Consider the following 13,966-nt stretch of genomic DNA (forward strand, 5'->3'; position numbering starts at 1 on the left):
CTGCCAGCAGACCACAGCCGGCTGGTCAACAGCACACGATACAAGGGGAGAAAAACACCTGTTTTGGCCAGGAATATCCTGCAAAACCTGACTCTCAGAAGCAAGTTTTTAAAAGATTCCTCAGGGGTCTTCAAACGGGCTGAACTGCTGCATCCCGCGTCATCTGGCCATGCCCAAATGCATCAGAGCCGCTGCTCAACAGCTCTGCAGCCTCAGGAGGGTTAACCGAGCCCGGACTGCCTATTCCCATGTACAGCCAAATTTAACATTTAACTGGGACAACAACAACAAAAAGTACTGGGGAAGCATTTAGACGAGAGGCACGAGTACTAATTAACGCCAGGAGCAGTACAGACACTGGCCAGAAAGCTATAATCATGATTCAGGACCCAAGTGTGGGAGCTCATTTATCTCGTGCTTTCCTTATTAAGTGATGACTCAGATGACTTTGCTTTCCTGACTTCCACTGGACGTTATCAATTATCCTTGTGCTTTTCCTTGTGGGTTTTGGCTTCCCAAGGATGACACAGAACGTCAGAAAAATTAAGAATTTTGCAGATCTGGAACTTCAAACAATTGTTTAATTTTAGTCTGATTATTTAAGGCTTCTAAGTTCCAAGCGCTGCCCTAGCTTCCTCCCTGCAGTCTTATGACGGAGTAATAAAACCTCATGTGAGAGCAGTCAGGAGTTTCAACAACTTAATCAACATTTTCAGAAAGCGCTGTTTTGGCATTCAAATCACAGCCCTTACAGCAGCAGCCCCAATATTTCACAGAATCGCGTAGGCTGGAAGAGCCTTCACCAAGTCAGAGGACGGCTCAGCCTGACATTCTTCAGGGAAGACACAAGTCCAAGTCTGCCTTTGAAACCGCTCGTTGCTGTGAACAGATTGTCCTCTCTGAACACTCTCCTCTCCCAGCTTGGTGTTCTGCCAAATGGGTTTTTTTTTTGCTCGTTTTGCTCAAATACAATATGCTGCGGGACACACAGCGATTGGGAAACACAAGTTACAGTCACGTGTCCCTCTGCTCTATTCTTCAAGTACTGGCTACCTCACTGCCAAGATGTCTGAGTGAGTACTCCACACCAGTCTCGAGGGAGTACGGACACGGACTGGGAACCAGAGCGACTGGGGAGATAAGTCACTCGTGCTGGATGACCGGCACACACACCAGCTGCAGCCGCGTTACAGCAGCCTTGTGGAGCAGCACCTTTCCACGGACCAGAACATGCCTAGTGCACACCGCAGACCACGGCCACACGCCGCCACGAAGGACTAATCCTTCTCCAGTAAATTCAGTCTGTGCAACAGCGTGCAAAGTTTAAGGACAAGGTGAGAAATGTCACATCACCTACAGACGGGGAGGCAGCGAGGCAGATACAAGGCCCTTTGAGTGGATTCATGCTTAAAGCCCCCTGTGCCACGCTCCATGGTACAGAAAGGACGTAGGCTGCCAGGGTGGCAGCAAAACCACCACCTTTTGGGAGCTGATCACATATGCAGATTAAAAAGTCAAGATCCTCTCCCACCTTACCTGTCACTTAGGACAACTCCTTCTGCTTCTGGCGGCGCTATTGACAGCTGGAACGGAGTGTTGAAGTAATGCTGCTGCTCATCGGATCGATGGACTACTTCTCCTCCTCTGACTACCAAAAATCCAGAGTCTCCCAAGTTGGCTGTGTGTAAACGGTGACTTGTTCTGTCCAGAACTACGATACAAGCTGTACTGCTCCCTGGAACGGAACACGGGGACAGCAGTTAGCCTCACAAAACCGCTCATTCCTCCACCGACTTGACTCACAGGACAATGACTCAAATAATTCTCCAAGCTCATTAACCAGGAGAAACGGACATGCTCAATAATTCATACACCCTACAGACAGCAAAATGCTCCAAATCTTTGCAACACAAACTATGAATTTTTTGTGCAGAACTTACTTTTCCTGTTGTCATTTTGGTAAACACATTATGCTGACAAGTACCTGTTTTGTTCCACTTGATTTACAGTTTTCCATCCCGACATATGTCAGCACATTCTGCTATAGGACGGGATTGACAGAACTCACATAAAATACTGAAATTCCGAAATCATTGAGATAATAGAATTCCAGCAGCATCCATACAATGCTGGGAGCTCCCCACACAGTCTCACTCATCAGCTGGAAATAAAGCACACCAAGAACAGAACTGCTTGCAGTTAAGTATTAGGCAGTGTTGCGTTACTCTTGTCAGAACATTATAAATCCTTTTCTTCACACAGTGGCTCTGCAGAGCTACCTGCCTGTTTAAAAAATAACAACTCTGTCATATCTTCAGGATACAAACTTCACAAGCTGAAGGAAAACCTGTTTTGGAGACAAATACTACTCCAGACTGAGGGAGGACAGAACAGAACCACATCTACTTGTCGCCTGTGCTCAGAACCACCCTGGCCATGCTTGAGGGCACAGAGGAATTCTTGATTCATTCATTCACGGGGAAGACACCACCAGCTGTGCTTAGCTGCAAGCCACAACACTAACTGTCCTGCAAAGATACCTGTGCACAGACTATGTCTGTCACAGCAAACAGCAGCCCCTTGGTTCCTGCCAGCAGCACAGCACGGCCACCAGAACAGCCATTCCTGAAGAGGGTGAAATACAGCTCACACGTTTCTTCTTGACTTCTGTCTCTAGCTGAGTCCCCACACCACCGGCTGGTGAATAGCCTTCATCCTCCATCCCCACATCCCTCCAGTGGACGTTTCCAAGCACAACTATAGGCTGGACAGCCCATGAGCCCGCAGTGAGCTGAGCTCCCAGTCAGGCTGCTAGTGCAGATGTGCAGCGGGCTCCAGGCATCGCCTATCCCAGATGTTTCCCTTTCCAACACAGGGAGTTCCCTGATCTCACTTGCACTTGATTTGTTCTCTAGTGAACACACAGGAACTTCTCCCCTCTTACTGAGTGCTAAGGCAAAGCGTTATATTAGGGAAAAAAAAAAAATCAGATTTTGTATGTAACAGTGTCCAAGATTGTTCTGCAATACGAGAATAGAGTTTAAATAAATGGCACAGTTCCCTCTCATTTCAGATTTTAAAATATTTGCTGGATTCAATTTTGATGAACTAAGTATCAAGACTTAAAGCACAAGAGCAAGGAGAGGTTATTGCCTAATGATTCCTCCTTAAAGTCCTCTCCCTTCACTTTATTTTAAATAAACTCTGAACGCTCATTGCCGTGGCAATTTTAGGGTTTTTTATTTCTACTTCTAAAAATACTGTTCCCAGTTAAAGGAGAAACACTGAGGATCATTAGTTTCAAATTCTAACTCTATTAGCAGAGTGTAACCAGGAGGCCATGTGTGGAATGCAGATCTTGTGACTCAGCATACGCTGCTTTTCAGAATTTAAAAGGTCAAGCCAAGCCGGGCTGCCTCCGTCTCCAGAGCCGCTGCAAGAGCTCTCACCAGTGGCCCGCTTTGTAGATCACTTACAGCCTCATCTGCTTTGCACAAATAAGCACTATTAAACATGAAAACCCTAATGTCATTCCCGACCATCACTACTTTAGTGATATTTGAGGTCGCTTCTGAGGTTCGGACCTATTCTTTAGGCATATAATGCGAGAACATCTGTTCTGAAGCTCAGCAGGCCAGTTAAATATAGCTCACAGCACTCCGCTGGCACAGAAGCTTAAGGTCAGGTGAGAAGCACACACAGATCATGCAGGGTAACACCTTCTTGGTGCATAAGAGGTCACATGCCCTTCAGAAAAGAATTCTGTTCTCAAGGTTGGCAGACAAGGCCAAATCTTGCCTCTTTACCTGCTCACCCTTCCCAAGGCAGCTGGATGCGTGGAGATCAACTTTGACATGGGGTATGTTAAGCATCTACTTGAGTTTGCTTTCCAAAAAAACTGTAACGAATCCCCCCAGGCATTATAAAAATAATACACGGTACCAGTGATTGTGTGATGTAAACTGCTGAAGTCAACCCATCCAGTTTACAGTTTGTTGGACATAAAAGGCAACAGGAGCAGGAAGGCAAGGAACGAGCAGAGCTGCACCCAGCCACCGCCAGGAAGTATTTCTGCTCGGAGCTTAAGCAAAAGCCACAACCAACCATGAAGAGTTTTCAACAGCAAACGGTTATTTATACGTACACACAGAGAAGGAGCGCACATGCCACGGCGCGTTCTACTGCAGAGCTCACCCTGCAAACTCTCTGCAAGCACCGGGGAGTTACCTCCCTTCCACACAAAGGCTGCTGCCTTTTATTTTATATCTGTATCTATACACTCACACACACATTCCCTGCGTCACTGGACACACCAAGGCAGTTTTTAACCATACAAGAGAAAGTATGGACACACCAAGATAATCACATCTCTGTGTTTTTCGGTTAGTTAAAAGATAATGGCCTGAAAGTTTGTTGTAGAAGCTGAAAACAGACTTTAGCAACCTTGACTAAGAACATGTCTAGACAACACACAACACAGATCCAGTTTAGGAATTTCTGCTCTCTTACCAAGCAAAGGTACTTTGTTCTGCAGCAGCTCACAATAGCCTGCGGTGAGAATCCCGACAGGATTACTTGGTACAAACCGTCCTTCTTTTACTAAACGTTCACATGTTCGCATTAGAGTCCCTGAGAACTGAGAAGGGTCAACCCCATAGTCTCTCCAGCCACCTACACCATCTGCTACCCCTAGAAGAGAACAGAAAACGAGAGTTAGATCAACAGAAGTGGTTTCCAAAACAAGGTTTTTAATTTTTGACATCACTTACGACATTCAGTAACTAACAAGTAAGACATTGCATCTGCTTAAAAAAATGTTTTTTATGAAGAAAAAAAACCCATGTCTAAGCATCTGTGAGGTAACCTTTGACATGGGCTCCTAGACAAATCTCTACATATAATCCGAATTGCTGAAGAGAAGGTGAAAGTCTAACGAGGAGAACGCTGTGAAGAGGCTGACTTCACTGGAGAACAAGAACCGAGGAATCCAGGGGGAAGAGGCGGATTCAATCACGTTAACCTTTGATTAGCCCATTAAAGAGATGTTGTATCAATTTTAAGTGTGAAGGCTGTTAAGATTTTAAATAGTATAGAAATGATAAAGAACTCTTCCTCACGATTCAGCAGCCCAAAGTTTTCTCCAGCTACCTGCTCCTATGAAGGACAGCGCTTTCTACTTGGTAATAGCCATTTCTGCAGAAACCAAACCCCCCTCTTAAAAGTGTATTAAAAAAACCACGTAACCAACAGCATGCTGGGACCTACTCCTTCCAAAGAGAGTTTGGTGCTTACAGCTTTGACCGAACAAGGCAATGAAAACTAAGATCCAGTCAATTTTCATGCGGTTATTCAAAACAACCTGGATAGCAGAGAATGAGACAATTCTGCCAAAGCTTGGGAAGCTGCTGAACAACCGCAAACAGTGAAGATGTGCACAGAAAAGGAGGGGGGTCAGGGGGAGATAAGCAGCAGACACAGTCTTCTGCTGGCCACTTGGCTAAAGTACTTTGAACTTCCTCAGCTGGCCCTAATGATAAAAGTGAAGGTTGTCTGAAGGTATTATTTATGAAAGAAAAATATTTCTCCTTGGAATATTTTCCCAAAATCTTTTTGATCCTCAGCATGTGCAGGCTAACCATCCCAAGCACAGGTTTCCATAACGCAACAGAGCTAAAATAACACATTCACAATAAAAGCATGAAGAGCCAATTTCAGAGCTCAGATTGCGCTGAAGAACAACAGTCTCCTCAGGAAAAAAACACCGCTGTCTGCAAAGGCACCAAAATTTGACTGAGGAGGTGAATCAAAGTTTGCCTCATTTACAAACGCCCTTCACATCGGACACCGTCTGAAACAGAGACGGAAGGTTTAGAGCTGACCCTGGCATGAACTATAATCTGACAGGAGGTTATAGCCAGATTCTGAGCAGCCTATCAACATTAATCAGATTTCTCCCAAAAATAGTGCACAACCTTTCAGACACCTGCTTTGTCCGGTTGCCTTCTCAGAAGGCGGCTGCAGGGAGGACTATCCCGGGATTCACCAGACCCTGGGGAGGAGCCCTGGCATTCTCGGAAATGCCCTTTCTGGTTTCTTCACAAACAGACTAATCCTCTCCTTACAGGTCCCACAACTTCAGGTTAATACTGGATTAACCCTTTGTTTTCTGCTGCCACGCAAAGAGATTCTTAAGTTCTAGAACCTGAAACAGACACCATGCTGCAGCTGGGAAGATGATGCTTGAAGAGAAGTTACCCCCGAGCGGCTTTTTCCCCTCTGAGATGAACACAATGCAGATGCACTGGTGCTAGCAGAATACAGCACTGCTTCCCTGGAGGGGAATGCAATGGGAAGGTGATGCTGGACCACACTGTCCAAAGCTTTTGCCTCCTAAGGTGGCTACAGAACAAGCCCATCAGAAGTCACGGAGTTCCCTCAGGCAATCACTAAACCATCGCTGCATTCATCTTCTGGGGAAATATTTAAATTGAAACACTACAGCGTGGGTGTAGGGTCCGAGAAAGCCGTCATAGCAAGCACCTGCTAAGGGTAACCTATTCCAAGTTTTCAAGCAAACAGTTCCAAGTTTTTCAAGCATACAGCATCTGGTTTTCTCTGCTCACTCCTTGCTCCAGGCAGGAAATCTCAGTCGATAATCATGGCAGCACACTTCAGACTCTGTCTTGAGCCGTCAAATGGCTTTGTCCGTCTTCCTTCCTGTCTGCTTTTCGCAGGCTATGAACAGCCTAAGCGCATTCTGCCAAGGCCTTCCAAACCATCACCCTCCGGATGGTCCACGGGCAGGTCCTCTGGCTCAGCTCTGGCCACAGGTAAGGGAACCGACTGTCTGCCTAAGAATCAGCATGCTGGTTGTGTGTTCCTTCTCCATGGCTGGTGCGGAACACACAGGACCCCACGCCCCAGAGCGGGCTTTCATGGCAACATCTTCACCACACCTCCTCAGCTCACTAATGTGTGCATCTCTTCCTTGCCTGTGCCCAAAAGGGAACAAACCTTCCGCGAAGGTTTGATGGGTTTTTTTCCTATTTTATTGTTTTTAATGGCAAAGATGATAGGTCAGCTCGATTAATTTAAGCTAAATGACCTTGTTGGCTCCAGGCCAGGAACTGCTGCTGCCATTGAGATCTATGGCAGCACATCCGCAAAGCCCATTCAGGAAGCCCCGCTCCACACAGTGCAACCCAGAAAACACCCACCCGGGCTGGTTCTGCCTCGAAAGATTTTTACATTCCCTAAGATCCTCAGCCACCCTGTCCTACCATCAGCAGGGTTTAAAATAAAAGCAGTATCTTGATATTCTCTAAACTATCTATCATAAACTAGTTTATCATACATAAACTAAACAGTTTGATGGGAAGGGAACGTGTGATTTTAAAAAACTGAACAAATGGCTACTGAAATCAATTAAATCAAAGTTTAAGAAAACTGTGATATTTGATATACAGTAAACAGGGAGCAAAACTATTTGTGATACGTGTCAAACTCCAGAAGTAGCAAGAACGGAAGAATCAACTCATAAAAATGGACTGATTTTTCTGTTACAGCATGTTTTCCCTCTGTCACCAAGGAAAATTCAAAGGTGCTGCTACTGGAGTACCACTGCCACCCACCAGTCGTTGATATTAACTTTTTTTATGCCTAAGACAAAAACCCTGTAAATATTCAAATAACGACTCTTCTAACAAGTGAAAAAGGTAAGTCAGGTTTTCATTTTCTCACATTTCACCATAAAACATGAAACACTGTCTTCCAGTATCCACCTTTTAACTTAAAATACCCATCTCACAAAACAGGAATCACAGGAGGTTTAAGACAAACTGTGTGGCCGAGAAAGCTGCAGAAATGGCGCCGTAAGCAGCCCTTGATTTCTTCTAAGCTATTCAGCAAATCAGACAATTCTATCGAAATGATGTTTCTTGGGGTATTCCCTGTCCAAGGCTGCAGAAATGACCCAAATGTCCAGTGACACAGTGAAATGCCTGTGGCTAGAGGAACCACCACTGTAAACAGAGCAACTGAAAATTTCACAATCAATTACTTCAAAAGAATAAATACTTCTCAGGTATTTAACAATATTATGGAGCCCTTTCAGAATCTCTGAGAGTTAACACTCCACTGCACTGCCTTCTGCTGGAAGAGACACAAATACTCCTGCCAGATTAAATACTTGCTGCATGTGTCAGTCCAAAAATTGGCTCTCTATAACTTCTGAGAGATTCAGCATATGGAGATCTCTCACGGGTGACAGTTGCGATGAAGATTCCAGACAAAGCACAAATGACTGACGCTGCAGCACTAAACGGAGCAAGCAAGGATACGGGCACCAAAACTTGTTCTGCGCAGTGCTGATAGTACCACATGCTTTGCACTGCACGCTTCTGCAGGGTCTACCTAGTTCAGAGCAGAGAGACTAAACTGTCCAGGACACTCACCAAACCCTGTCTGATACAAAGGCGTTATGAGTGGAAGTTCTGGCAAACTAACCTGTCTGTGGTTAGAGCCCACATGTATCACCCTGCCCCAAAATATCCTGAAAGATGGATAACTTCACGCCTTGCACCATTAACCTTGTGAGACACTCCATGTGTGCTACTGAACTTCCAGCTTCTTGAGAGTCTCATCAGTGATTCATTGCTAATTCGGGTAAAAGTGCATCAACAGGATGTATTTGTGACTGAATTTATTCCGCATCAAATCCAGAAGCAAGGCTGGACTGACAGCAAAGTGCAATCTGTTGCATTACACAATTTTGAAATACAGCACCTCGTATTTGTCAGCATATCAAAGTTAAGATAAACTGATAAGATTTCTTGTTTTATCAGCGACGAGATCAATCTCACTAGGTAGGTTCTCCACCCAAAGCCAGTCACACGCTCAAAGCCAGCGCTGCCTCTCCCAGCACTTTGCTGGGACTGCAGCGTTACAGCCAACATGCCCCACACAGTTTTTGACAAAGAAATAACCGAGTTAAACACAAATCCCTCAAGGCAGGTTGTGTGTGACTGATAACCAGTGGCAAAAGGAAAGGTTACTTATTCACACTGTGTGTTTTACACACAGTTACAGCAGACCTTAAAGTACCCCTGCATAAAATGGAAACCTACTGGAAGAGTCACTGGCCAATTGCTAATCGGGAACAAAAGAGGCAGAGTGAGAGACAGTGTTGAAAAACTACCTGAAAGAGAAACAAGGAACGGAAAACATTAAGTTGTGCATCTACTTCCAGGAAAAAGCAGCAGTTCCTCATACCATTTTTGTCCCCTGCTACAACGCACTGCTGCTTTAGATTTTTACCAGACAGATCTCTTACCTATTATATTTAAGCCGGAGAAATTGCCCCGTGGATTTGGGGAGCTACAGGAGAACACTGAACTATTATTTATTTCTCAGAGTTTTCACAAAACCTCCCTACATGGCTATAACTATTTAACCTCTCAAAGTGTTGAGCAATCTGGGAATTTATTTTTATAGCTGAAGAGCTACCGGCAGTTGGCACTGAAAGGAGGAAAAGGGGCAGGTACCGCAGCCAGTCATCAGCCAAACTGCACTGAAATCACATACGGCTGGAACAAGCTCAGACTCCCAACATGAACAGCGTGGATGAACCACAGTAAACAGTGGGAGATTTCTGCAACGTTTCCTGCGACATAGGTATGTGTGATTAAGGCCTCACCTCCTGTATGTGTCCAGCTTCACTTACTTCCTTCTGGGATTTCGGACAGAACCTGCGCCTTTCCTTCCAGCTAAGAGCTGTGTGTGAACAGAGAACTGTTCACTATCACAAGTGTTGGTGGTACTTACAATTAAAATAAGCGTTCGACTGCAAATTCTGTCAGAAATTGCTGTGTGCAATGCCCTTCCAGAAACCGCGGTCAAGAACAACAGGATTTTCGTTTCACTCTCAGAAAGAGCTACTGCATTTCTAAGAGGTTATATTCGATGCTACTTAAGACCCGCTCTGCTGACAGTGGATTAGCCGCATCGACAAGAACGTCAGGCAATGCGATTGTTAACGGGGACGTGTTTCAATCTGCAGTGTTGCTACAGATGATAGTTCTTATGCTCCCGTATTAAAGAGGAACTTTCACCTGGTCCATTACAAACTAAGACACAGAGAATGTTTTTCAAATCACTGATCACTCCCTCTAAGACGTCCCAAGTTCTCCCAGTGGAGCAGGTGAAAGGCTGCTCTGAAGCAAACGGACTACTTGCCTCCTTCGGTGCAAGAAAGCAGCCATCTCTTCAATACGAGTGATACCAAACATGAGACTATGTGAAGTCGTTTAGACCTTCAGGCATCAAATTAAGAATTCCTTCCTCCTCCAGAGCTGCCAGAACAACCTTGACATTTCATCTACAAAGCCTTTTACATTTTACAGTTAACTTTTCTTGATGACAGTGACTCTAACAACATTCCAGGAGAGTTTTACAAGCTGCAGACAAACTTAATTTTCAAATAAAGTGTGATTCCTTTCAGTTTAGAGCAGCTGCCCTATAATACACCCTCTGCCACCCCCCCCCCCAAAAAAAAAAAAAAAAAAGGTTAAAAGTCAGGATTTGCAGCAGATAGAACATTTGCCAAACTATCTTTGCAGCGGACAAACAGTAACTTGCTGCTAAACAGTTTTTCTTCCTACTGCTGCTGGGGGACAGAAATAGTTCGGAAGACTAGTCAAGTCGCACTGGCTACACCCAAACTTCTCCCCAACACAGTCAGTGTACAAGCGGTGCTGTCACGGGATGCGCATCGGTTGCTGTAATGTTTCAATAATGAGTCACACTACAGCTTGGAAAATCCATAAAAAACTAGCAGAGACATCAGAAGCCCGATAAGGCAGGAGTAAGCAAGAAAAGGCAGATCCCAACAATAGAAAAAATCATCCCCAGCACGAGACGTTGAGTGTTTAAGTTCGTTTTAAAAACATGTGGTTTGCTCCCTGTGCACTAAAAATTCTACTCAGACATTAATTAGGAAAAAACAGGTTTCTGAAGAGTTTTGGTTCTCAGCTTTGAAAACCAGCATTTCTGTCCTTAACAGTCACAAAGACGCACCTTCAGATGCGAGCAGATAATGTCTACCACATCTCAAGAAGTTACTGAAATGTTCTGAGGGTCTGGACAACCAAGACATTGACAGCAGCAAACATACAGAGAGGTACAATGTGGTAGAAGCAGCAGCAAAAAGGAAACACAGGCCTGAATCATAAAGCTCTAGAGATTAATATTATTAGTAAAGAATTTCCTTTTTGCAGAGTGATCCCAAAGGAAACACTCTGGTTTGGAGTTTCTTGTTTCTCCCTGTGCTCAGAATGGGAAAACATGCAAATTTAACAGGAATGTCCCAGACAAAAGTGAAAATAAGAGACAAAACCCCCAAGGGTTGAAGGACGCCAGTGACAGACCTTATCAAGCCTTTAACAGCTACGGGAGGGTGGAAATACCACGAATCTTCATTGGCTTTCTGTTGAGCTGAACTACAACGGAGAAAGAGGGGACCAGAAGACACTGTTGAATTCTCAGCCTTCAGACTACACAGTTCGCACAGAACAAAAGAAGCGTTTGGCATTTTTGTATCTGCTATAAACACACTCCCTCATCAACTTTTGTTTGCCCTAAGAAAAGGAGTCCCCTCGCCCTGTGCCAAACGCCTGGGAGTAGCTCTTTCACTGCTACACCACACCCATCGCCAGCCCACACAGGCCCGCTCCCCACCTATTGATTCGAGAAAGGACAGGCCCAGAAGAATTTTAAATTAATTACCCGACATGGCTTTGTCACTGATGGGCAGACTAACCGCAAGCGATACACTCGAAATGTCTGTTCTCAAAGGAATTGTACTGTGTTTGCCTTTCTCTGTGGCTAAAACCACACCGGCCTCTTCACTGAGCTCCTACTGAAAAATGAAGCTCAAAAAGCAACGGTTCAGCCCAGCCAGCTTCGCTGAGGTGCAGCTAGGCAGGTATCAAGTCAGCACCAAATTTATCCAGGGGCTTTAAAAAAATCGGGTGAAACCTCAGATTTGTGGTGAGAGTAGAAGGAATTGCGGGCAGGAAAACGCTGGTGCTGAAACTCTTTCTGCAGCAGTGCAGAAGAGCTGGTTGGGAAAGGGAGAGCAGAGATGATCATAGCAGCAGAAACTATGTCTGTCAACTTAAGAACTACAGATGAAGAAAAAACACCCAGTTAGATTGCATCAAAACCCACCCCGAGCGTTACTGCATGCAGAACGTACAGCGACCACAGGTTTGGGGTATGTGTGTTAGAAAAGTAATACAGAACTAACACGAAAAAAGCCTTATAGGGAAAAATACCCCAGCTTTTCTACAGAAACTGGTTTTTTCTTGGTATTTTAGACATCCTGGTCTAAAGCTCGATCGCTGTTTGATCCTTGAGGAGAGTTACAATTCTGTTTGTTTGCAAGTTGCCATGAAAATTAACGCAAAGACAGAGTCAGAAATGCAATTCTCCGTTGATTCCAGCAGGAAGACAAGACAAGCTGTAGGTCCACATATGGTAATTACCAAATATGGCCAAAAAGCCCTAAACATCAGCAAACGGGTCTGAATCCACCGGCTTCTCCACACAAAGAGTCCCCCTAAGTAAAGCAGATCCTGCATTTCTCTGAGGGCGAATACCGATTGCTCGGTTATTTATCAGTGCCGGCCTGGGATGAACTTTAAAGGCAGCCAGCCTTAGTCACGTGTTGAGGAAGGTTGTCCAGCAGCTAATGCCAACAGAAAAAAGTTTCTCTGGAACAAGCACAACAGAAAAGATGCAGAGTATCGAAAATGCATTGACCGGTTTCCCGCATCTCCTTGAAAGCTGAGAGTTACAGCTCCCTTGGGACACTCGGCAATACTGTTACCCAGCACCCAGAGAGAGCTCCCTGAAAACATGTCTCAGCTAAATGACAGTGACAGCAGCAAGTTCTGAAGAGTCACTGAGCTCCCTCACATCATGAGAAACTGCAGTGCAACCCCACCAGTTTTAAATTAAAGGAAAAAAACCCCCAAAAACGAAGAGGAGGCAGGAGGGACCGAGCTTTTTTTTTTTTAATGTCAGAGTTTTGGTGAAAATTTACTTCTGTGGGTTGCTCAAAAACTAACTTTTGCAGAGTGTGCGTTAGCCAAATGCTAACTAAGTGCTGCCTGAGTACGCAGGAGAAAGGTCAAGCGCTGCCAGAAGCAACGCTGCTCCTAAGCTGAAGGCTCCATTGACTGTCTCATTATTCACTGCTTCTAAAATCACAACCCTTAAGATTCGTTCTGCACGTGAGTCCAAACGGAGAGCGTAATCAGGGTAGAACAAACACTGAAACTGCAGTTTGACATTTGAAACCAGTCTCAATGTCACTTTGCCTTTCACTTGACAAGGACACAGCAGGCGCTACAATCAGGAAGTGTCTGTTTCAATGATCCTTTATGTCGAAACGCAGCACATACACATGGGGCTCGGGGAGGTTTTGCAGGGAAATGCCCTCCAAGCTGCTTCTCTGCTTTCGGAAGCGCTAGGCCCTGTGGGCACTAGGTGCAGCACCAAGGCTGGGCCGCAGTGCCCGGCCCCCGCAGCACCCCATCCCTAAGGCAGCCTGAGCCAGGTCGGCATCGGGCTGCAGCAAAGAGCACTAGGGCTTTCTGTGGACACTAGAGAAAAGAGAATTCGCGCTGACATTTACAGGTGGAACCCGCTCCTTTGTCTGCGACCGCAGACCATGTGCAGCTCTCGGAGGGGAGGTCGCGACGCCGACGCCACCTCGACACCCCCAAGCAAGGCCCCACCAACACTTACCCAGCACATCTGCCGACCGGTGCCGGGCCACGAAGCAGGCGTCATCCCCGTAGCACATGCCTTTCTTGAGGATGCCCTTGCGGAAATCTTTGCCAAAGCCACAGCTGGCTGTCACCAAGCTGTAGTCACGGGAGTCCGTCTGCGATAGGCCGCCCAG

At 45.5% G+C, this 13,966-nt stretch overlaps 1 protein-coding gene across 1 annotated transcript in view; it reads right to left on the reverse strand.

Annotated features, from left to right (window-relative positions):
* PPTC7 (PTC7 protein phosphatase homolog (S. cerevisiae)) overlaps positions 1-13,963 on the reverse strand; it is a gene marked incomplete at its 5' end in the record, with an annotated part of 18,602 nt that extends 4,639 nt beyond the window's left edge. The window contains 3 exons of the mRNA XM_010133865.1: positions 1,537-1,735; positions 4,510-4,689; positions 13,810-13,963. Coding sequence (XP_010132167.1) covers positions 1,537-1,735; positions 4,510-4,689; positions 13,810-13,963 — 533 coding nt within the window. The remainder of the gene's footprint in view (positions 1-1,536; positions 1,736-4,509; positions 4,690-13,809) is intronic.
* Positions 13,964-13,966: the final 3 nt, after the last annotated feature.

This window comes from Buceros rhinoceros, unplaced genomic scaffold (assembly GCF_000710305.1).
Source record: "Buceros rhinoceros silvestris isolate BGI_N320 unplaced genomic scaffold, ASM71030v1 scaffold26573, whole genome shotgun sequence".
Lineage (NCBI taxonomy): Eukaryota > Metazoa > Chordata > Aves > Bucerotiformes > Bucerotidae > Buceros > Buceros rhinoceros.